The 25,945-nt window shown below is 36.1% G+C and overlaps 1 protein-coding gene across 1 annotated transcript; it reads left to right on the forward strand.

Moving 5' to 3' along the window:
• On the forward strand, window positions 1–24,982 carry LOC137403974 (chromosome-associated kinesin KIF4A-like). Its single transcript, XM_068090120.1, has 17 exons — window positions 1–134; window positions 3,132–3,302; window positions 4,996–5,079; window positions 6,833–6,895; window positions 7,907–8,061; window positions 9,196–9,315; window positions 10,282–10,483; window positions 11,701–11,829; window positions 14,107–14,316; window positions 16,525–16,614; window positions 17,221–17,317; window positions 20,314–20,516; window positions 20,918–21,019; window positions 21,829–21,930; window positions 22,249–22,353; window positions 23,193–23,343; window positions 24,507–24,982. The coding sequence occupies exons 1-17, from the start codon at window positions 132–134 to the stop codon at window positions 24,551–24,553; spliced, it is 2,034 nt and encodes a 677-aa protein (XP_067946221.1). The 5' UTR covers window positions 1–131; the 3' UTR covers window positions 24,554–24,982.
• The last annotated feature ends 963 nt before the right edge of the window (window positions 24,983–25,945 follow it).

The following is a 25,945-nucleotide window of genomic DNA, read 5'->3' on the forward strand; positions in this document are numbered from 1 at the left end:
TGGAAGAGTGTTTTTGTCGTGGACTGATTTCTCTGATGTCGTAGATACAACACGCACGACTTGTGCAGGCCTAGTGAGATAGCTTACGTAATTTAAAATTTTCAGTTAACCTTCGTCGACCTGGGTTAAAAATGGTGAGTTCAATATTCGTTAATATTTCACACTGTTCTTAAACTTGGCAGACATTTTTAGACTAACCAAATATATCTTAGATTGTCGATAGCTCACCATAGTCTCCTAATGTTACTCAAATATATAGTGCATTTATTTTACATAATTAATTGGTTTTTTAAAAGTGGATTTGTAAAACTGTCTTTACAATTTTGTATAGAATGAGAAGTTACTCGAAAGCATAAATGAATGCGGCTAAATATTGAAAGTACAGACGATATACGTGTGATTGTTTTTCTTTTAGTGTACAGGATAAATTCAAGCGCTCATTTTTAAAACTAGTACAACAAAACATCAAAAGGAAAAATAATCTAGTAAGACGTAATGCCGATCTATTTCGTACGCATGCTCTGCTGAATGATGAGTATATATTTCTCATCAGTCGAAAACTAGACAACCTTGCGCGGTTAACGACACAAATCTTTAATAGAAGCAGTTTGACTTAGCACAGAATAAGAACCTTAATGAGTGAAAAGGGAAAATCTACTCACGTGCAATTTTGATAAAGTGTGTTGATCAATAGATTTTAACTAGCTTACAATTCAGCTTAAAGTTTACAATTCACATTGACAATAAAATATCAAAGACAAAACGCCAATTTGGTATGATCAAACGTACTTTGTACAATGCTCCAGAGCAGGCTAAACCACCAGCCTATACTAGTCTGTGTATATCACCTTTAGAGTATAGCACAGCAGTGTGGGACCCATGCCAACGGTATCAAGCGTACAACATGGAAATGGTGCAAAATACAGCTGTACAATTCATTTCTAATGTAAGAGGAAAAAAAGCATAACCAATGTTAGTGAAGCGCTAAATCTAGAAACTCTAACATCAAGGCGCTACAACATTAGACACATCTCTCTCAGAGTTCTAGCAAAGGAGGAAAATCATTCACCTCTTATCAACTCATACGATGAAATGATGAATCCTAAATCTGAAGGCACTACAAGCACCAGAGCTACAACTAAAGGGGACTCTCCCACAGAATATGCAAATGATTCAATTTTTTATAGCAGCTTTTTAACAAAAACTGTGTATGAATTAAAATTCAAACTTCATATGACAAACTAGTTGCAATATATTGACAACATTGCAAACAGTGCTGGCTAAGAACTTAAAACTCTGAGGCATACCTTTTGCCACAAGCTCTAGTATGTATTAAAGAGGAAGAGAAGAAGGTTATTTGGGGTTTTATAGAAACTGCATGACAACCAAACAGAAGCCTTTATTTTCATGAGATGGCTCTCACGGTTATGCTACCAAGAGAACAGTCTTATTTAGCTCTCATAAAGCAAGTTTATTTCACAACTGTATTCTGTGTTTTGTTTAGATTAAAAACACAAGCAACAGTTGTTGCTTGTGTTTGCTAGCATAATTGTTTCCTATAGTATCAATATTATCATGTTTCCCTTATGATCTTACGCACAATTCTCAGGAAGAACGTGAAAACAAGGATTTTTAAAGGAATGTATTCAAGTTTATTTGATAGGCTGATACAAGCTAAATATACTTTAGCTTGTCTTAATGTCACTCTATGTTCTTAACACTTTGTGGAATAGCAGATGTCACTCTATGTTCTTAACACTTTGTAGAATAGCAGATGTCACTCTATGTTCTCAACACTTTGTGGAATAGCAGATGTCACTCTATATTCTTAACACTTTGTGGAATAGCAGATGTCACTCTATGTTCTTAACACTTTGTGGAATAGCAGGGAATTTGCACTTTTGTTCAGTAAACAGCTGGAGTTGACACCAGTTGAAATAAATTAAACCATAATTTACATTAAAAAGAATAAGTCAACAAGATAATACTCAAAAAGAGCCATATGAGTATTTGGTGATACTAAAGAGTAAGTAACCATATGAGTATGTTGTTGGTACTAAAGAGTAACTATATGAGTATGTTGTTGGTACTAAAGAGTAACTATATGAGTATGTTGGTGATACTAAAGAGTAACCATATGAGTATGTTGGTGGTACTAAAGAGTAACCATATGAGTATGTCGCTAGTACTAAAGAGTAACCATATGATTATGTTGTTGGTACTAAAGAGTATCCATATGAGTATGTTGGTGGTACTAAAGAGTAACCATATGAGTATGTTGGTGGTACTAAAGAGTAACCATATGAGTATGTTGGTGGTACTAAAGAGTAACCATATGAGTATGTTGGTGGTACTAAAGGCTAACCATATGCGTATGTTGTTGGTACTAAAGACTAACCATATGAGTATGTTGGTGGTACTAAAGAGTAACCATATGAGTATGTTGTTGGTACTAAAGACTAACTATATGAGTATGTTGGTGGTACTAAAGAGTAACCATATGAGTATGTTGTTGGTACTAAAGAGTAACCATATGAGTATGTTGTTGGTACTAAAGAGTAACTATATGAGTATGTTGGTGGTACTAAAGAGTAACCATATGCGTATGTCGGTGGTACTAAAGAGTAACCATATGAGAATGCTGAAATGGGTGCTTTTTAGACCACCCAAACCAGTATTTGATGAAATAGGGTTGGTGAGTTTTCGAAACTCGTTTGCGGTGTAAAACTCACACCTTTTCAAATGTATTACTGCATTAGAGTTGATACAATCTAGTATTAGTGCGTATAATAAGTAAATTTTAAAAAGTGTTCATAGTTTGACTGGAAATGGTAAAATGTTATTCAAATAATAATGGGATGGAGAAGGCAGGGGCATAAACTGTGGAAGTCGATTATTTACATAGCAGCAAGTTGTTTTTTTACTGATAGTCTAGAGTATGGATTCTGGAGTATAGAGTGTCTGCAAAGTAATGTTGAAATGGAGGTATGGTGCTGCTGAAATTTTTTATTTGTTTGCAAACTGTAATTTTGCTGATACTCAGGTTCAGAGAGTTAAAGTGGATAGCATGTGTCGGCATTATCCGAGTACAAAACGAAGACTTATGAATAATCCATTAATATCATTTTTAGCCTGCAGGGGAGTCGTCTGCTGTAAGAGTATTTGCTAAAATACGACCCGCACTTCCCAGTGAAGCGGCCAAACTCGATATTAAAGTATCTGGATCTAAACTAACTACGCCTGTCGGTGGAGTTGAGTCGTCCTTCACCTTTGATGGAATTTATGATGCAGATTCAAAAACTGTAAGTGTACAAAATTACTATGTTGAACTTATCTTTTTCAAAATCTAAACCTGTTTAGTTTTTACACACTAACTAACGATAAAATGTAGAGTCATTGTTGTTGACTGTTGGAGTCGATAGTTTGCTTAACGACAATTACAGTTTTGGACAAAATAGTCGGGTCGCAATTCTTTTATGGGCTAATCAAGACCACATTTGTTATCTGAACATATTCATTGTTTCTCATCTAAAAACAATGGATAGGTAGGTATTTATATATCAATAGAATTTTTAGACTGTAAGAAATTCAACTCATCTATTTTCAAAGAAAAATTTCAATCTCATCTATTTTTTAGATTGCAGTTTTCTTTGAAATTCAAATTTTAAAAAGAGTGTTCAAAGTCACTTGCACAAGGATTAGCTCACCAAGTACTAAAACTAATTTGCTGGCCCCAATAGTCATTTTTAGAGCCACCATATTACAAATGGTTGTTCAAACCTTTAGAAAAAAAGCTTTGGGCATCCGGATCAAAGAAGCTGTTTTTATTAAAAATGTGACAATCAGTGATACTCGTAGATTTACTCCCTTAAATGTTGATTAATTCATTAGATTATTAACAGTATAAAAAATCAAAATATATATAGTTTTAGGAATCTCCCTGTAAAAACTTGAAATCCATTCAAGTTCAAAGCTGAAAATCATGCATTGCAGATTGTATGTTCAAACTAATTTGTCTGGTACTGTATGTGAAGTAAATATTAGCTTCATTTACTAAGAAAAAAGGTAGGTGTACAAGTGCATATTGATGGTTGACTATCGATGGATTTCAGCCTTCAGCAGATAAACTTGTTAAGGCAGCGCTTCCCTATTCACTTTCATTGCTGAACTCTCTATGACTGATGAGGGTTGTTCTCTCACACCCCCTTGTTTAGAATACAATAAAAAAGGCTTAAAACAATGAAAACCAGACATAATTATTTCGAAAACATGAAATCAATATGTTGTTGAAAGGTTATTCTACTGACAATTGAAAAGGAATGATAGACGAGTCTAATGATGCCGCAGAACAAAAGTGGTTATTCATTTATTGTTTTGTCAAAAAAATGCAGTACAGTCTATACAACACATCATTTTTCCTTATTTGGACTTGCTCATCAGTTTTAATTGACCGCTTATGAAAAAAATCTTACCTCGAATTTTTTGTGATGACAAATACACATTTTTCGTGTTCATAACCTATTCTTGCCTCATGTACCGCAGCTCACAACCTTAACACAGGTAACAAAACCTTAATCAGTAATTTTTAAGGTGTTGTTAGTAAAAACATTAGTACATACGGGTTCCTATAAAATGAGAGCACCGTAAAGTGATCTTTTATGTATTAATTTATTTTTAAAATACATAAATGTTTATGATGTATTACTTAATAAAGATTGTGAAAGTCCAACTACAGGTACTATAACTAGTGATTGACCTTGACTCTTCATAATGCTGACACATTGTGTCTTTATACAGTTGTGCGTTTCTAACATCAGCTTTCATACACTACATTACAATAAAGTAATATTATAATAATACTATTAATAGTAATACTATATAGTAATAATACATTACTATCAAGTAGATTAAAAGTTGTAATTGTGAACAGGCTTTGATAAGGTCAGCTATCAGTGTTGATATATTGAGTTGTCTATATTTTATTATGTTTTCCAGAGAGTTGCATATAAAGAGAAATGCGAACCTCTGCTGCACAGAGTTGTTGAAGGAACCAACGTCTCTATTGTGGCTATGGGTGTCGTAAGTATTGTTATACCGGTCAACTGGGTCAACTGTTGTATATCGGCTCGTCTTGAATAAAGTCAGCTTGTTCATATTTCTAGGTCATTAAGTGTTTGAACTTTTAAAAACATTTTCAAAATATAAAATCATCAACATCTATAACTGCGCCACTTTTTACATCCATGATGGGTTCTTTATTTGCCTACAAAGTGTAATTGTAAGAGCCGTAGACACGGAGCCATAGGCTAGGTGTTTTTGCAGATAGTTTTGCAGACTTGATGATATCTATGAATCACTTTTTATAACAAAAAATAGCCAAAAGGTTAGACTGTATTAACCTCTCTAAACCAACAGGGTTAATGTTATCATATCCCCTGTGTAGTTGTTGATTGTTATTGCTTGATAAAGGTGTTCACTTATGTTGTTCATCAGTAAATTCTACTTACATTTAGTTGCAGGTATTAGTAGTGAGATAGGGGCATCTGTCGATCTCGCCAATCTCTAGGTTACATTTACTACTGAAACTATAGGAGAGAAATCTTTCTTCCAAAAGCTGTACTTGTTTATACAGCATTGAGTAAGTTTGCATCAGCATGATAAGAGGGAACAACAATATTTGATGTTTTATTTGACAAATATAATGTTTTCTATGTTTAAAGCACTTAAAATTCATAGTTGTAAGTTAGTTAAAATGAATGCATGATTCGGATGAAACTTGAAGGTTGAGCGACAAAAATAAATCAACTCGAATCTACTCAAAAACTAGTGGCTAGTAACTAGTGAAAAGTGAAGACAAGATTTAATACATCCTTTGAGATACGGTGTTACACTGATTGTTCCATTAAATTAAACTTGTAAAAAACTTACATACATGTACATGTAGCTCTGATGATGAGGAAAGAACCTTAAGAAAAGAGTAAGTTGCTGATAGACTTATTGTGTATCAATCCAGCCAAAGATACTTTCTGTTTTGGAGATAAATGTAGAATATTTGCTCATTTTATCCTGTAAACTATCTTAATATTAGGGTATTTGTCCAGTTTCAATTTGTAAACTTTTTACATTGTTGCAGCTGAACATGTTTCTGTTAGGACTGTACACAGTCTCTGTTGTTGTTGGAGTTGTACATTGTCTATGTTGTGTGTTCACTCTGTTGCCAGTATGCTGTCTCTGTTATGCCTATGCATTGTTTCTGTTGTGTTGGTGCGTTGTGATTGTTATGTATGCACATTATCTCTGTTTTTGTCTCTGTTGGGGTTGTATATTGTCTCTGTTGTGGTTGTATATTGTCTCTGTTGTGATTGTGCATGTATCTGTTGTAGTTTTACGTTATATGTGTTGTTGTATGCTGTCTTAGTTTTGAGTTCACACTGTCTCTGTTGCGGTTGTAAATTGTCTCTGTTGTGTATGTATATTGTCTCTGTTATGGTTGTACATTGTTTCTGTTGTGGTTGTACATGTTTCTGTTGAGAATGTTCAGGTCTCTGTTGTGGTTGTGCATGTCTCTGTTGTGGTGATACATGTTTCTGTTGTGGTTGTGCATGTATCCGTTGTGGTCTTACGTTATAGGTGTTGTTGTATGCTGTCTTAGTTTTGCGTTCACATTGTCTCTGTTGTGGTTGTAAATTGTCTATGTTGTGTATGTATGTTGTCTATGTTGTGTGTTCTTAGTGTTCCTCCTAATAACTACTCATTATTTTCCTTACTTCAACTCTCAAGTGGTACATTGCTGAACCCTTCTTGCAGTATAATAGTTTTTAATCTTTTATAGACAGGCTCAGGGAAGAGCCATTTCTTGAGTGGAGCAAAAGAGGACCCTGGTATTGGACAATGTGTGAGTGTAGATTATTTGTAGCTGTGTTTGTTTAGTGATCGAGCAAAATAGCCTCAGTGACTTGAGTGTTGCTAACTTACATGTTTGCCCTGAGAATTCTGCTGACATACATGTGAACAAAGGTAGCTAACGCATGGCATACTATGTTAGTTAGATGATAACCGCCTACAATAAACGAAACACATTTTAAAAATTCATTTTAAAAGCTCTCAACTATCAAAATTTTAGAATTATTTAAAATTTAATTTTTTAACATTTTTAAAAGAAGTTTTTTAAACTTTACATTTTAAAATATTTAAAATATTTGAAATTCCAAAATGCAAAACACTTAAAAATTCATTCTTGATCATCTAAAGCATGTTGACCAAGCGTGTTTTGGGTTCTCTGTGCCTGGGGAGTGTATTCCTGCATTCCTTCAAGGATCAAATTTGATACCTGTTCAGCTTACTGCAAGTAAAGGCGTGCAGTGTTTGTACAAACAATGACTTTGTGGCCTTGGCTGGACATGTCTGAGTTCAGTGGCAAAGAAACATCAATGGCTGGAGATATGCCCAGTTGCGGAGAGAAGTTGATAGTTGAATATCATTCCTGTCACCCTAAGTCACCTTTTTGGGGAATTGAACCCCAATCTGTTGTTTGCAGGTGAGACACTCTAGACCACTAGGTCACCGCTGACCACTAGACCACAGAGTACGATAGTCAGTCTGTTGAATGTTTGGTTAATCTTTACTACATGTATAATAACAGCTGCGCCCCATCTGTCTTTAGTGCCACACTTGTTGGGTGGGAAAAGGTTAGCTTCGTATTGGATGCGAACCAGCAACATTTGGCACAACCACCTCACACGCAGCCCACTGCGCCGACCAAAGTGCATATAGTTATGTGCCTAGTTATACCCTAGTTATGTGCTGTGTTTTATTGGCACACCGAGTCTGCCAGAGTACTAGTCTCATTAAAACCTCAGAAATATGCCTCGCAGTAATCAAGTGTTTTGTTACTCTGATCTCTCAGATAATCAACGGACTCTTTCAAGTGATTGAGAGAATGAAGAACAAGGAGTTCTTTGTAACGGTTCAGTACCTAGAGGTTATGGATGGCATCATGACTGACCTCTTGAACCCACATCCTGGCCAACTAAAGATAAAATCTACGACCACGTCTGATGTGTAAGTGGATTACATTTAATGGGCCATCAGGGATGCCTGTTGGCTCGGTGCATCTAGATGACTAGACAGTCTACTTCCTAAAAATACACAGGATTATTAGCGATGTCTTACAACTTCATCAAAGCTAGAATTGCTACCTGCTAGTGAATGTCAGTCAATCAGTGTTATTAAGTGTCATTCTTCATTGGGTTATGCATCATGCCAACTTTATAGCAACTTGCTTATAACTGCCAAGGATGACAGTTTGGTTATAACTTCATGTGTTTAGTTGATCTTTAGTCCGTCGTATTATATAGCAGTACTTTGCTTTTTGTTTCATCGCCAAACCCCTTATGATTGATCAAGGCAATCTTGCATTCCTTGTTTTGGATGAAAAAAGTCTCAGAATATAATGAAAAACGGACATATTCGGAATATATGAAACAATATGTTATTGGAAGGTTATTCTATGAGGAGTTTAATGTTTTCACACAGCAGCAACATATCAAAAACAACTCATTTCACGATCTTTGACTTTTTTCCTATCTCTTCTCTGCTATTATCTGATCGAAACGTGGTTCTTTTTGGGTGAGGAAAATGTGCAGTTGATTTTCAGGAAATGGCTATATGATATTTATTTTTGTTGTATAGAAGAGATGAAAATATGGATTCACATAGTCAAGTTGTTGCAAATGAAACAAGAATTATTTTCAATGCTCGTTTCAAAAGAGTTGGATAACCAGTCTTCACGATTGAATTGTTTTCACACTGCAAACAAGACCTCGGACTCCTAAGGTGTAAGAGCATCCTTAGTCAGGAAGCCCTCTTATATAGGACTTGCTGATAAAAATTTAAACTTCAATTTTACCAACTTTAAAAATTGAAAAAATTGGAAAAAAGTATCAATTTAGGCATAACAGCACGAAGTAAAGTTTTGGTCCAGTTGGCAGGGTTTCAGAAAACTTTGGCTCCCATCCAATTGTGAACGTTTGCTTTCTTACCTTCTTCTCTTAGACCCTACAGATTTTAGAAGCCTAATAACTTGATATATGTCATATTATGTATTATACAGAAATAGGATATTATAAACATTCGGATATATGCACCACGTAATGTTTCAAGGGAAAAGTGTTTAACAAAGTTTGTTCTTTGCAGGTTTATAGAAGGGCTTTCCTCTTTGGTGGTGGCAGACGCTACTCAGTTGCTGCAATATTATGAGCAAGGAACTCGGGCTAGGAAAATGGGAACTACAGAAACTCGGTCCCACAAAGAGAGGTATCTAAATAGTAGACTATTGGGTCGTTCACTTATTCATTTACCATTTATGGCCTGTGATTCAAGTTATGCTTAACCCAAACAATAACTCAGTAGGTTGTCATTGAAGGTTCCAGTATTGTGGTAGGTCAAGGATGAAGGGGATGTAGATGTGCATCAAAACATGATCACTGATACACATTATTTAAAAATATTCAGGGAAATGCTAAATGTTTGTAATGGTGCAGTAGACTTGATAGTAGACTATGTGTTTTTTTAGTAATTTAAATTCTTAGAATCATAAATTCTTAAAATTCAACTTAAAAGTAATTTAAAGAGTTATTTACATCCTCATGTAGCATCATGTTAGTTGCTGTTCCCATAATATGTTGGGCAGCATATGAGATAAAAACAGAATTGCATAGCTGGGAAAAAAATTGTTTGATTTAAATATTTTTATAAGTTAATTCATTTTCATAAAGATTTTACCAAAACTTGTCATTTTGTACTGAAGATTTGAGCTGATTGGAAGCATCGTTGATTTATACAAGGGTTCTGCTTCTTTCTGGCTGACTGTTTTTACTCTCTGTTGGTAAAAATCTAGTTTAAACTGGGTATAGATGGCCGCATCTGACAAAACTACGTTATTGAAATTGAAAAAATTCAATTTTTGTCGAATATTGATTCGAACGATAAAACTGTGTAATACAAAGAGTTGTCTGCTCTATTTGTAGTCAAAATGATAGAAGAGACAACTACCAAATTAGTAATTAATTGTTGTTTACAGTATATTCCTTGGTTTATTAAAGAGCCCCAAAAAAACTGTCAGTCGCGTACAGTGTCTGAACTTTACCCAGCTGAATCCAATCTGCATATAGTTAGACTGTCACTTAGACTGTCACTTAGACTGTCACTTAGACTGTCACTTAGACTGTCACTTAGACTGTCACTTAGACAGCACTAAAGACGTGTTTATTCTTGTGGTAGATCTTCCTCAGTGTTCATTCTGAACATTGAGCAGCGTGAACCGGGTAAGACAAATATCGGACTGTCTAGCTGCCTCACGCTCGTCGACCTGGCAAGTATAGAAAGCAGCACTTGTAAAGAGCTCGTCAACTGCATTAATGCGCTCAGTCAGAAGCTTTCCCATGTACCTTACAGAGAGTCCAAACTCTCTCGTGTCTTGCAGGTAAGAATGCCTGACTACGTTATACAATGCTGAACATACCCGCATTATCATCAAATTTTAATTGTACCAAATTGAACATTCACAGGTAAAACATATATATATATATATATATATATATATTTATATATATATATATATATATATATATATATAGTAACTGAAAGCAGGTGCAAAAGCATATAAAAAGAGAAGCCTCGTTTAACCACAAAAACAAACAACACCACACAGAACTGAGCAAGCACATTTGGAAGTTGAAAGACAGCAACTCAGCATACAACATAACATGGAAAATATTAGCGCAAGCACAGCCATATACAAACAAAACGATGCAAAATATGTTTACTAGAAAAACACTTGATAATATGCAAACCACACGTGAGCACATTGAATAAAAGAAATTAATTGACTTCTAATTGCATACGTGCTAGGAGTTATCTTTTTGGTTACACTTTGCACATGAATAATGCAGCGAGCCCATTTTTAGCCTTTCGGTACAGCTTTTTATTTTAGTCCAACCGCATCTGATGAGTGCATCGCACGAAAAGAATTTGTAGCGCAATTACTAAAAGTTTACTTCTTAATATTTTTTTCGAATATATTCATATATATATATACGGTATATATGCCGGTGAACCCACTTTTTAATAATACTGCCAAACATGCTTTAGTTTAATAAGTTCTTATATTTTTTGCATTCAACAGTTATATAAAATTATAATGTTTAAACTATAAGTAAGTTAGTGGAGTAGAGTGACTAGTAGTTTCATACAAAGTATGAACAAAAGTCAAAGTCATGAAACGCCACTATTTGAATCATTTGACTTTTTTGGGCCAACTCTGGTTACCACCATTGCATGTTTACGTCAATGTAACGCAGGTCAGTTTTTCTTGACACTGCAGTAACTGCATGCATATAGTTCCTAGAGCGTTTCATGGAAAGACCTTCAAATTAAGTTGGAAGATTAAGTTAATATTATTTGCCATTCAGCTTGACCAAAACTAAATGGCAAATAATTATTTTTATCAAAGTTAATTTTTGGGACAATCGGATTAACATGAATTAGATCTACATAAATCATTTGCTTCTTTGTAGTAAACATCATTTTTGTTTCTTCCGTGTGAGAAAGACGAAGCATCGAAGGAGTGTGCATTGCTATTTATTTTTGCCACAAGTATTTGTAACATGTTGTATTTTAAGTCAATAATATTTTTTGCAGGAAATCTTAGGCGGGAATTGTCTTACATCAGTCTTTGCTTTACTCACTCCTCATGGGGACAACAACTCTCAAACATTCAAAATTTCTCAAGCTCTTCAACAGATTAAGCATTCTGTTTCCATCAATGTTGTAAGTAGCAGCCAATAGCTTTATGTATAGTGCTTCTCTAATAGGATGCCTCTTTGTCAAATAAATGCTATAATGGTTTGTACTGGTTTATATACTGGTTTATCTTATGTTTGACATTAGCAGCAATTTTAATTGGCTCTATTTCGAAGGTATGAGTAGTTGGGAGGATGATCAGTATCCCCGGCAGGTGCTCGCATTTTTAGTAGAAAGCTAAGCTGAGTTTTTAAATAAATTATTTCAGTAACTTATTAACATCATGCGGAAAATAGAACAACATGTTTTATTAGAAGCAGCAACATTGAAGCTTATACTACAGTATAATAAAAATCTAGAAACATCTATGTAATTCTAAAAAAAATGATTGGCAATGTGATAAAAAGTAGCTTCATAAATACCTAGTTTTCATAAAGTTATAGTGTAGCGACCCTCAGCTGTACCAGTGCCACAGTCTTGCACTGGGCTGACAAGCCGATCATGTTTCCTAAGGACGCTATAGCAGAGTGATAGTTGTGCGAGGCCTTATGTCAAGGTTGTATCTTGGCTTGTACGTTGGCTAGCAATTTTGACATCTTTACATACAAGTATAAATTTTTCTGCCTTTTGCCGTGTAAGATTTTGTAAGCGTCAGGCTCATTCGGGTAGTCAAGGAACATTTCGATACAGCCTTTTCTTCTGTCATTTTCAGTTTCCTTTAAAAACAGATAAATTAGATCGTTTTAACAACAAAATTTTCTGCATATGCAACAACTGGAAAGCAAGACCTACATGCAAGTGCAACGCTGTTGGTCACTAAGGTCGTTTCCATGGCACAAAAATGGCGCAGGGCAGGCGTATTTCACTTCCAAACAGCGACACTGAATCACAACAGAATGAGAGCGACACAGGTGTTTCCATGATGTCATTGCAGTGCCATATGGGGGTGTGTCGCTACACTATCATTTTATGTAAATTTAGTATATACTTTATAAGCTTGATACTGGTTGACGTTACCACTATCACTTTATGGTAACTTAAGAATTATTTGCCAAGGTCTGCTAAGGATCTAATTTTAGTTTTCTTGTTGGATAGTGAAGAGTTTATGAAATTTAGGATAATTTAGCATTCTATGGTATATCTATTACATGTCGGCTAACTCTATGCATTCTATGGTGTATCTATTACATGTCGGCTAACTCTATGCATTCTATGGTATATCTATTACATGTCGGCTAACTCTATGCATTCTATGGTGTATCTATTACATGTCGGCTAACTCTATGCATTCTATGGTGTATCTATTACATGTCGGCTAACTCTATGCATTCTATGGTGTATCTATTACATGTCGGCTAACTCTATGCATTCTATGGTATATCTATTACATGTCGGCTAACTCTATGCATTCTATGGTGTATCTATTACATGTCGGCTAACTCTATGCATTCTATGGTATATCTATTACATGTCGGCTAACTCTATGCATTCTATGGTATATCTATTACATGACGGCTAACTCTATGCATTCTATGGTGTATCTATTACATGTCGGCTAACTCTATGCATTCTATGGTATATCTATTACATGTCGGCTAACTCTATGCATTCTATGGTATATCTATTACATGTCGGCTAACTCTATGCATTCTATGGTATATCTATTACATGACGGCTAACTCTATGCATTCTATGGTGTATCTATTACATGTCGGCTAACTCTATGCATTCTATGGTATATCTATTACATGTCGGCTAACTCTATGCATTCTATGGTGTATCTATTACATGTCGGCTAACTCTATGCATTCTATGGTATATCTATTACATGTCGGCTAACTCTATGCATTCTATGGTGTATCTATTACATGTCGGCTAACTCTATGCATTCTATGGTGTATCTATTACATGTCGGCTAACTCTATGCATTCTATTGTGTATCTATTACATGTCGGCTAACTCTATGCATTCTATGGTATATCTATTACATGTCGGCTAACTCTATGCATTCTATGGTGTATCTATTACATGTCGGCTAACTCTATGCATTCTATGGTATATCTATTACATGTCGGCTAACTCTATGCATTCTATGGTATATCTATTACATGACGGCTAACTCTATGCATTCTATGGTGTATCTATTACATGTCGGCTAACTCTGTGCATTCTATGGTATATCTATTACATGTCGGCTAACTCTATGCATTCTATAGTATATCTATTGCATGTCGGCTAATTCTATGCATTCTATGGTGTATCTATTACATGTCGGCTAACTCTGTGCATTTATGACACATACAGGTTGACACGGAACGTATTGTGGCCAACTTGAGAGAAGACATAAACAGTCTTCGAGAAAAAGTCAGTGAAAATATTTCCACAAAGGAGGACGTTGTTCTCTTACAAGAGTTAGTTTCAGAACTAGAGATCGCTAAGCAGCAAACATGGGAGGGTCGTCAGCGACTCTCGTTAAGATATGAAGAAGAGCGTAAGGCTAATCTTGCCAACCGAGTAAGTAGTTCATATATTATTATATAAGTTCTTATTATTTATATTACAGTTCAGCAAAATTTGACATTGTATTTGTATTTTGCGTAGCTATGGAAAATGTTAGTATTTTAGCTTGCGATATTGGCTAGCAGTGCAGAGATAAACATTTGTTTAGAGCATGGCTTAGGGGCTGCTCGCACTCCTAAGGGGTGAGAGCAACTCCTAAGGGGTGAGAGCAACTCCTAAGGGGTGAGAGCAATTCCTAAGAGGTGAGAGCAACTCCTAAGGGGTGAGAGCAATTCCTAAGGGGTGAGAGCAATTCCTAAGGGGTGAGAGCAACTCTTAAGGCGTGCAAGCTGTTGTTCGCATTGGTACGAGAATCAATCATGAAGACATAGAGAATGTATTTATCGTTGCCTAGATTAATCCAAATTTTCAACTCCCTACTTCAAAAATAAATATCGTAACATCATCAATCCTGAAAAGAATCTGCACATTTCACTCACCCACCAGGAAACACACTTTAATCAGATAACAACAGAGAAGAGGCAGGGAAGCAGTCACAGACCATAAAGTGAGTTTTTTACATGCTGCTGTGAGAAAACATTAAACTCGCCTTAGAATGACCTTCCGATAACATATTGTTTTCATTTATTCCAAAAATGTTTGTTTTTCATTGTTTTGAGCCTTTTTTGTTTCATTCAAACAAAAGGAGGTGCGGGATTGTCTCCGTCCGTCGTAGGGGGTTCGGTAAGAAGTGCTGGTTGAAATATTCCCATGACCGATATAAGATTTTGACGTGATCGAGTATCTTCAAAAACAAAATAAAATCAGGCATTTTTATCTAACTTACCGCACTTGTATAGTTGAAGCAAAAAAGTACAAACAATTACTGCTGTGTAATTGAACATTCAAAAGGTGAAAACAGGTATCTTGTTTAACCTTAGCTGCTCCTTACATTGCGTCTGCACAACTTCTTTGTTGGGAGCAACTGTGGACTACTGGTCTAGAATGTCTGACTTACGTATAACAAGGTTGTGGTTCAATTCCCAATAGAAAGTCATCAGTGGTGACAGAAACAACATTCAATCTTTAATTGTTTTCTGCAACTGGGCATGTCTCCAGTTGTTGAGGTTGCCTTGCCACTGGCCTCAGACATGTCCAGCACAGTTGTTGAGGTTCCCTTACCACTGGCCTCAGACATGTCCAGCACAGTTGTTGAGGTTCCCTTGCCACTGGCCTCAGACATGTCCGGCAAAGGTCACCGAGACAATGTTTGTGCAATGATATGATTATGATCTTCAAGGGATGGCTCACAATGCTAACATTTTAAAATGGATATACAGTCAGAAATCAGCTTTAGTAGATATGCTGTATTTTACGCACTATACGGCACTGCCGATCATAGAGTGCAGTCTCAATTCTGTAGTCTATTTCTGTACTTAGCCTATATATAAAGACAGTCATACTAAAATATGAATTTCAAAGCATACGTAAAAACAACAACAAATGGAAAACATGGAACTTTTTCAACTTTATTGAATAGAGTATTCAATCTTCTTCCAGCATTCCAGGTTCCTCCTCATCATTTTCTGAGTCAGATGCACCAGCTGGCTTTGGTCCAACGTTGAGGCCGACTTTTTCGAAAACTCTAACGATAGAGGCTGGCTTTACCTTAGTTCACACGATTACACTCTTCCTGCTTATGGTGACGTAACTTGCCTGCCCCTACCTTCCAGTTTGAACCGAACCTCATAAGCATGTTGCTTTACTGATGCCATTTTAGGGGGTTTCTTTAACAAGTAATTAGCAATTAGCAGTACACCTCTGTTGTTAGAAGAAGTTTCGTTGTTGTATCGGAGAAATGTTACACAGAGTGGTGACCGTAGTGCACTAACCAATGGGACACAGCAAATTTTAGAGCTCAGTCTACTGACAGGCTGCACCATATTAGTTAGTGGATTTTTTAGAAAGTTTTAGGCTTTCATGCGCGCCCTCTGGTGCGAAAAGTATGGTACTACTATTACTGCTTTTTTATCCAAAAGAGGGAGTGAGTGCAAGTCATCTGTACTGCTATCCATCATTTGCAGAGTTGCAGTTTGTTTTTAAAGAAACAATAGTTTTGCAAAATAGAACAATACCGTAGTAATAATACTTTCATCTGCTGCTAACATCCGCTGACATGATGCTGCTCACACCTCCAACTACTAACTGGTTTCTGGCTTGCAGGGTATTCTCGAGTGGGTCATGGACTCTAAGCAAAAAGATCGCCAACAAATTCAAGAAAAGATTCTGCATTTGCAAAAGGAAAAAGAACAGGTCAGAATGCACTCAGTTTTATCCAGCTCACAATCGCATGCATAGGTACATGATTATAAGGTAACAATGCCTACCTAGGTACATGATTATTAGGTAACAATGTCTAGGTACATGATTATAAGGTAACAATGCCTGGGTACATGATTATTAGGTAACAATGCCTAGGTACATAATTATTAGGTAACAATGCCTAGGTACATGATTATAAGGTAACAATGCCTAGGTACATGATTATAAGGTAATAATGCCTAGGTACATGATTATAAGGTAACAATGCCTAAGTACATGATTATAAGGTAACAATGCCTAGGTACATGATTATAAGGTAACAGTGTCTAGGTACATGATTATAAGGTAATAATGCCTAGGTACATGATTATAAGGTAACAAATTAGTTCAGCATGTGTTACTTTCATGGTTTTTAAATTTTACAAAAAATATTTAGAAGATTTAGACTTTTGCTGTGCATTACTGATTGAAAAAATATTTCATGGTCAGAGATTTTATGAACTTACGCCGTAAACTATGACCTCATTATAACTTGAACTTATGAATAGCAAGTTACTCCAAGAGTTCTATTTCCATGATTGTCATGTTTGACTGCAGCTAAATGGAGAATTTGCGAAGAAGCGTCAAGAGGTCATTGAATTCAAAGAGCAGCTTCAGACGCAGATTAAGGACTACTCCAAAATGGCTGAGTCAGGTTAGATTGCTTTAGATGTCTATTTTAGCTTTTTTGACGAATAAAGTACAGTAAAAGCCTTTGATCCTGTTTGTGATTTGGCTGTGTCATCAGTCGCCTTTAGTAAGGATTTTAATGGAAGCAGGCTAAATTAATGTATGTGGTTTAACATAAAAAGTCTTTTTATATATGATCCATTAAATTTGGTCTATTTATGGTAGACAAAATACAGCTACAGGCTCTAATGCGATAAGGTGTCATCTGTACCAGATTGTGATTGGTTGAGGTGGCATCTGCAACAGGTTATGACTGGTTGAGGTGTCATCTGCAATGGGTTGTAACTAGTTGAAGTGTTATCTGCAGCAAGCTGTAATCGGCTAAGATGTCATCTGCAACAGGTTGTAATTGGTTGAAGTTTCATAGGCATTATGTTATAATTGGTTAAGGTGTTACATCAGGTCGTAATTGGTTAAGGTGTTACATCAGGTTGTAATTGGTTAAGGTGTTACATCATGTTATAATTGGTTAAGGTGTTACATCAGGTTATAATTGGTTAAGGTGTTACGTCAGGTTATAATTGGTTAAGGTGTTATCTGCAACTGGTTATAATTGGTTTTCACGTGAGTTGCAGGTTCTCATTGTTATGTCAGGCTTTCTGTTGCTTCGTAGGTTTTCCAACCATTAGCCACTTGAAATTTAGTATGAATTTAGGTACCCGGGGCTACAGTTAGATCTCTATGTCACTTGTGTGAGACATCTTTAAAACGATTTATGACAAGAAATTATTTGTATTACGTCTGTTTAAATTTATTTATTGCCTTTTTCTTCAGCATTCCTAGTTCTGTTTAGAGACACTCTAGAGTAAACTGCTGCCAGTAGGCTAACAGCAAACTGAGAGATGAACTGAGAGATGAACATGTTTGTGAAAAGAGAGTTTATATGGCATTTGATTGATGCTTGCGTTTGAGCAAATGTGTTATATAATGTTAAACCTTTTATATACCACTGTTCTTTACTATAAAGGAGAACCGTGGGTTTGTCCATCTGTCCAAACCTATGCTAAGAGCGTAAGAAAAAATAATGCATTACACAGGGATTGATAGCAGATATTCGGCTTAGCATCCAGGTACACCACCATCTGCACCACTCAGCCACCGTACTACATTGTGGAATAATTGTGCAAATACTTATTACACTCAGTGATTTTGTATGATAAACCGGGCTATCAGCTACTAGTAGAGATAATCAGCTACTAGTAGAGATAATCAGCTACTAGTAGAGATAATCAGCTACTAGTAGAGATAATCAGCTGCTAGTAGAGATAATCAGCTACTAGTAGAGATAATTGGTGGTTTAAATGGTTTTTATAAATCGGTAATCTATAAAACAGTTTTCAAAGTCATTTCACAGTTTTAATGACAAAGGACAACTTAGAAAGTTGATATTCTAGTCAAAAGGAAACTAGATATGGTCGGTGTTTCTACATGTTTGCATACAATTTATTATTTTTGATTTTCCATAATGTAACAATCAGATTAGATTAGTTACTCAACAGTATATATCTGAGTGGTGTTTCTATTTTTAATTCGAAAAGGCAAAATAATTTGGCAAATATAAATGTGAATTACTACATAACAAGATTTCTCCACATAGTGCATTGGTTTAGTATACGGTAGAAACTTCTCTTATGAAAGACTGCATGCGAAATTTTCAAGTTACGAAACATGTTCTCATAGAAATATTGCTTTGAATAACAAAACATACTTCTAAATATGAAACCCATCGGTTAAATGGGTGAGCGGCTCAGTCTAAAAATAGCGAGTGTTTGCTGCTCTGCCATTGGCTGATGGTCAGACGCCCCACAACTTCCTGCCTTCTCAGTGGCCTGTTTGTTTTTCGCAGGTACGTAAAATGCCTCTCATTCAGTGTCAGTTATCTAAATTCAGTGAATGCTTAGCTTGGTCAGTCAAAGATAAACAAACATATCGTAGTAATTTATATTTGTTATTTCTCTGTTCTTTCTTCTTTTCATGTGTACTTTTCTATTTATTATGTAATAATCTAATTCTAGTATTTGTTGCGGATTTTACCATTATTTTAAACCAGTATGCTTGGCAGTCCAGTGCACTGTGGGAGATACATGTATGTGCATAGTTAAATCGTAATGTGGCAAAGCAGCCGAATGGTATAGCGGTTAGTGCTCCGGTTGGTACATTTAAGTATCCAAGTTCATTTCCCGAATGAGGCAATTTCTTAACGCTTTTGGCGATGCTCCAGACAGACGGACGAACGGACACTGCTCTCCTTTATGGGAAAGATTTATACAAACTTTATGTCGGAATTTTGTGAAGGTTTGAAACGGTTTAGGCTATCTATAGGGTAAGATGCGTTTCTACTAACAAAATTTTCTGCTGCTCTGGTTTCTGGAACGAATTAATTTTTCAAGTAGCGCTTCTACAGCGCTCAGGCTGTTACAGTTCTTTGTTTTATTCCATCAGGTCTTCTGACCATGTCAGTAATGAGATGAGTAATATTTCAAGGGAACACAACTCCCATAGGTCTTCAATCTATTATCAGATATCCAGTCACTATATTTTTATGTCTACTAGTGTGCTAGCAGTCTCATGCATCGTGAGATGACCTGTGGACTAACTATGTGCACAGTTATTCCATTATGCTGCAAGGTGGTTTAGAGGCGCAGATGGTAGAGTGCTTGGCTGTAAATTCGAATGTCTGGCTTTGATTCCTGTGCAGTACAATCTTTTTTCTAGCAATTTTAGTGTAGCTTCAGGTAGACAGATGAATAACAGACAGTCAGACACAGCTCTCATTATAGTAAAGATCATTCCCTAGCTATATTCTTATGACACCCTGCTGTCACTCCTCGGGCTTTATCCTTAATGTCATATTTACTGCTACCAATCGGGCAAGCACCTGTTGGTGCTGTAATTACACCATACTCTCGCTGTAACAAAACACATCCCTCTCGTCTGACTTTATTATAACTATGCATGCAGAGAAAACTTCAGATGCGGACAGGAAGTCAAGAGTTGAGGCAATTCACAAGCTGAAGGAGCGACTGCAAGAGACTTCAGACCATCAGAAGTCGCTCAAGGCCAGTCTACAAGATGTGCAGGAAAGACTGAGATCTGAGCGAGCTGATGAGAACTCTAAGAGCATGACTACCAAAGGAAACCTCCCCTTAGCATGGCTTGTTGAGGTAGGCTAGGAAACTGCTATTACTCCGTCTTATCTCGCTTGGTTAGTATTATTGGTACTAATAAGCGCATCTCTTTGTCTCATTTTTATCATTTTATTTTGAAAGATGTTTTATCTTGCACCATTGTAATTGGTAGTTGTGACCCCTTGTTCAATCCTGATAATTACATTTCTCTATTTGTACCATTTGTCATGAGCTTCATATCTGTTAATATACACTATGATCTCTTCGTTATTTGTGTATACAATGATTTTTTCATTGTTTGTGTATACAATGATCTCTTCATTGTTTGTGTATACAATGATTTCTCCAATGTTTGTATTAACCATGACAAATGGATTTTTTAAAGATAGGCTCTCTTTTCGTCTCTATTCTCTTACAAAGTTATATTCTGCATACAGGCTGAGGAGCGGCAGAGAATAGAAGCTGAAGATGCTGCTATGATAGCCGAGGAGATAGAAAGGATGAAACTGGAAGTGGAAAATGAGAAAGCAGATATTAAGGTAGTTATAATGGCAAACTACTGTATGTGTACTATATACTGTATGAGTACTATATACTGTATGAGTACTATATACTGTATGAGTACTATATACCGGACGCGTACTATATACAGTATGGTATATAGTAAGAGTGACAATTCAGACTGTAGTTGTCTGCCCTTTCTCTTAGCCTTTCCTTTTGACACCATAAGCAGTCTGATGAGAGAATATGTATATTTATGAGGCTGGCTTTAGCAAGAAACTAATAAAAATTATATTGCAGACTCCAGTAAGGTTATCTGGAGTGCAGAAAGTACAAATACAGGCTTCATAAGTATAAAATGTATGTATTAAAACTTCTGTTTAAAGTGTGTCTCTAGCACATCCAGGTACCGTGACACTGACACTGTCTGGAAACTCACTAATAGTATCCTACTCTTCATACAGTCATCTTTCAAAACATCTTTTCTAAAACATTTTATTTTTACTAAACATTTTATACTAGTGCACTGCTAGGTACCGGTGCACTCAAGTGTGGCACTATCGCTGTATGACAACTTGGTAATTGAGAACAAAATATCCTATCTCCATGCTATAGCACTGGGCTAAATCTGTAAGACAAACCACGGTACCTTCTCGAGTTGTTTTTGTTGCCAAAATGCGTAATCTAATGATCAGATCAGAGTTTTTTGTAACATTCTTAATTTTAAATTTCTTGATATTATTAAATTCTGCTTAAAAACAACGCCATTGCTCATCATATTTTTCCTGAATTATTTGTTTATAAGTCAAACCTCTAATAAACTCTGTACCCATAATGCTCTGCGTAGCTGAGACTGGTCGAAGGAAAGACCTACAGTGCGAATGAGTACGCTGAATTGGAGATGAGAATAGCAGAGCTCAAGCATGAAAAGCCCATCACAAGTCTAGAGGTACATATGATCAGTCTTTCTAGATATTTGTTCTCATTAATGCTTGGTCTTAAGTCTAGGAGATTCCTAGGGCACAACTTGTTATTACTGTGTCTGTCAAATTTTTCACCGAATCTGCAATAGTGAGTAAAGTTCTTTGCATTCTATCGCTAGCTTTTAGAGATTTTGGTTTCAAATTATATCTTCCATACAAGGTGTTCATGTGCTTCATACACTTTCCGTGTCGTGCTGCTAATATGTGCATTTCGAATCTGTCACACTGTACCCAATGCTGTTTGAGAGTTGTTCTCCCTTGTATTTTGTCAATGTAATTCATAGATCAATTCTCTGAAGCAACAGAAGGTGAGACTGCAGGCAGCAGTGGATGAGATGCACAAACAACACAGCGTGGAAATAGAGAAACAGCAGTTACAGCACTTTCAGGTGAACTATGGGATTGATTTATCTACTCTTACTTGGCATTCGAATTATAGGTTATACTCGCTTCCTCTTCATGGAATTATGGGAGAAGCGTACTTCTCCACTTGGGAATTATGAAATAGGTTTGCCTCATGTAAGTTGGGATAAATGTGACAAATGGGATAAATGAAGTTTGTCGTAGCCAATTTATGAGATAAGTTTACAGTAGCGTAGGCTCATGTTTATTAACTGTTCTCTGATCAACGAGTTTTGTCGATAGCCGAACCTTATTGGCATTGTCCAAGAAATAATATTAAACAAAAACATAATTTTTTGTGTACGCAACCATTACCATTGTTCATGGCTGCTAGTCTCAGTATCTAAAGTTCCAAATGTATTATTATTATGGCGAACTTTCCTTTTGCGTGTTTTAGATGTGAACCTCACTCCACTATACGCCTGTGTTCCTAAAATTCGATCTTTTCACTCCGCCGTCAGTGATAGCTATCAACTAGCCCTCTGTAACTCGCTGAAGATTTTCTCTTTTTGTGACAATGTATGATGAGCACAGGCTATGCATGTTTTTAAAATCCTTATTATTACTAATAAGAGCATCGCTTTAAGTTTGGTGGCAAAGAGAACCTCTATGACTGGAGACATGCTCAGATGCAGATAGCAATTTAAACTTAAATACAATTCCTGACACCACCAGTGGCAGTGTTTGGGAGCTGAGCCCCAACCTGTTGTTTGCAGATCAGACATTCTAGATCACTGGGCTATGGCTGCTCTCTATGATTGTATGACTCTATGATTGTATGACTGACTGTATCACTATTTGACTATGTTGCACACTCTGGTTTTAGACGTTTAGAAACTATCGGGATATGTTTGACAAGCAGAAGATGGCGATAGATCAGCGCTATAGAGAGCTTCTTGATGATGCCATACAAGATGCAGTCTTCCTTTCCTCCCGTAACAATGAACTGACGAATGAAAATGCTGAGCTCCAATCAGGTAGTTCGTGCCCTCATATTTGACATCAGTGTTTTTTGGTTTTAATGATTTGCATTTCTTTGTTCTGACCAAGATGGTTGAATCTCACCAACTGGCAGTATTATATCCTTTTAGACCGGTGGTTGGGCTCAAAGTATGTACGCATTTTCATCATACAAAATGTTTGTTTAGATCTTTCGCCAAGCCTCTTCATACTTATTACACCCGAGTATGTGGGTTGAAAACACAGCGGTGTTTAATTTCATGTAACGGTTAGAATGCTATACTGTTCTTGCTTTTCAAGAAAAGATAACTCATAAATTATTTAATATTTCAGCCTGACCTTGATTATTGAACAAACTAGCCCATAATGAGTTCTTCTAAAAAGCAAAAAATTGAAGATAAATGGTGTATTTTTAACGCAGGATGAACAGAAATGTATTTTTTACTGACGTTAAAGATGCAACTATCATGTTCAAGAAACATAATTTAAAATTTCATTTTCCAACTAACCAGCAGAAAAACATCAAATCAAGAAGTAAAAAAGAAAGCGCCCATCTAGTAAAAGGTTTTAATAGATAATAGACAGTATTTGGGAAATATTAATCTTTACAAAAGAATGCAAGCTTTGCATTGGCTTATAAAACTGCTAACGAAAGCAAGTGATATGTATGAGTGGAATTTATTGAAGACTGCATAGTTAAAGCTGTCAGCGTTTATGTCTATGGGAGTATTACAATGGATGCCCTTCTCTCACTGGTAAACATATCGGTTTAATGAAATTATTCTTTACTATAATAAGAGCCGTGTGTCTGTCCGTGTGTCTGTCTGAAGCCACAGCTGAATGCTTTGAAAAAATTAAGACACGCGGAATTCGAACTACAGACTTTGAACATAGCAGCCCGGCACCCTACCATCTGCACCGGTTGACCTCACATCAGCCTCACAGAACAATCGTACATATAGTCAGTAACGATCTCTTACGGTGCACTAAACTGTTGGGGTACAAGTGAATGATAATATCAAAGGCTGCTCAATATCACATATCACACTGACAATAGCATCTAAGACAAATGTTTTCAATTTTAGGAAAAATATTGTCTTTGAATCCTCAATATGCAGATCTTCCATTTTCCTTCACCGACTCTTTTACATCTTCATGTAATATATTCTTTTTTTTACAGAGATTGCTAAATTGAAGGATGCTCTCTCCCTGGCTGGAGGAAAATGACTCCCTTCACGTACCATAATATACAAACTATAGCTGTTTCTACCATATATCATATTCAACTGAATTACTTTATTTACCTGCATATCATCTTGTTTATGGCAAGACACCTTTTGGTGACAGAAATTGCTCAAATAATGTTGGCATGGTGTTCTGTGAGCATGTAATTCGTGTTTTTGTCTATATTACAAATTGACTATCTGAAATGATAATTGTTCAAGAGACCTTCATTAATTTTTTCTGTAACTGAGAAAAAATTTTTATATGTTTTAGATAATTTTGTATGTCTTTTCTACACGTCCTTTTGTAACTGCCGAATATTATACGCATGTTTTGTCATTTTATACCGCGATATTTGCTATGCTGTGAGTTCATGTTCAATCTGGAAATGTCATAATATTACATTTATTATAGTAGAGAGCTTTCTTGTTGTCCTGATCACACCATGTCAACTTCTCAATGTTGTGTCTCATCATGGCTGTTATAAAATACGTCTGTAAGTTTCAAGTTCAAACAGCTATTCCATTTAAGTTTCATCTAATTTACGCATGAGTTCTTGTAAGTTCATCCAAAATGAACACTTTGATACAGATACACTAAGTTTCCATACCGTGATAGCGTAACGACACACTCCTATATGTCGATGCAATGATATCATGAAAAAGTGTTGTTCTCATTTTGTCACGATTCAGTGTCATTTTTTGTAAGCAAAAGGCCCGTCTGATGCACCATCTTTGTGTAATAGAACCAGCCTGAGTGATCAACGGTGTTGTACTTGTTTGTACTTGCTTTCCCATACCTTCATACACGTGTATGCTTCACATAAACATCACTCTGCTATAGCTCCCTATGGAAGTGTGTCATAGCGCCTCGGTACTGGCACACCCAGGTGTCACTACAGTATCACTGTGTGGAAACTTTTTAATAGTTTGGATGCACAGGTACATTGATAGAGTTTGTCCTCAACAAGTTACCACACGCAATTAACAGACAACTCCAGTATTATGAGAGAATTAGCACGAGTATGTACATAGGCAATTTCCGACTGTCCAACCAGTTCTGACCAATGAGCTTACGTATATACTGAGACCAAGACATACCGATTGGTCCAGTTGACTCTGATTGCATCATTAAACACAGAGCACTCAGGGCCACTCACATCAAGAAGTGTACAATTGTGTACAATATAAAATATAACTTGTGTACAATTGGTGCAAATCATATGAATAGATTACATTTGATTTTACGAATAGTTGAAAACTTTAAAGCCAGGGACCGGAAATAATTGGGGTGTTGTTATCTTATCACATCCTACTCTTAAAACATTAACTTTTTGTTTCTAAGTAAAACTTTCTTTCTCTCTGCTTATGGTTTAGCTAGACTTACAAAACTTTT

Source organism: Watersipora subatra, chromosome 9 (assembly GCF_963576615.1).
Source record: "Watersipora subatra chromosome 9, tzWatSuba1.1, whole genome shotgun sequence".
NCBI classification, from domain to species: domain Eukaryota; kingdom Metazoa; phylum Bryozoa; class Gymnolaemata; order Cheilostomatida; family Watersiporidae; genus Watersipora; species Watersipora subatra.

What these genes read in the sequence shown, in the direction of transcription:
- LOC137403974 (XM_068090120.1), top strand. An exon ending in CTCCAAAATGGCTGAGTCAG is followed by an intron (nt 17,318 to 20,313) that starts GTTAGATTGCTT and finishes CTATGCATGCAG; the next exon opens with AGAAAACTTCAGATGCGGAC. An exon ending in AGCCCATCACAAGTCTAGAG is followed by an intron (nt 21,931 to 22,248) that starts GTACATATGATC and finishes TGTAATTCATAG; the next exon opens with ATCAATTCTCTGAAGCAACA.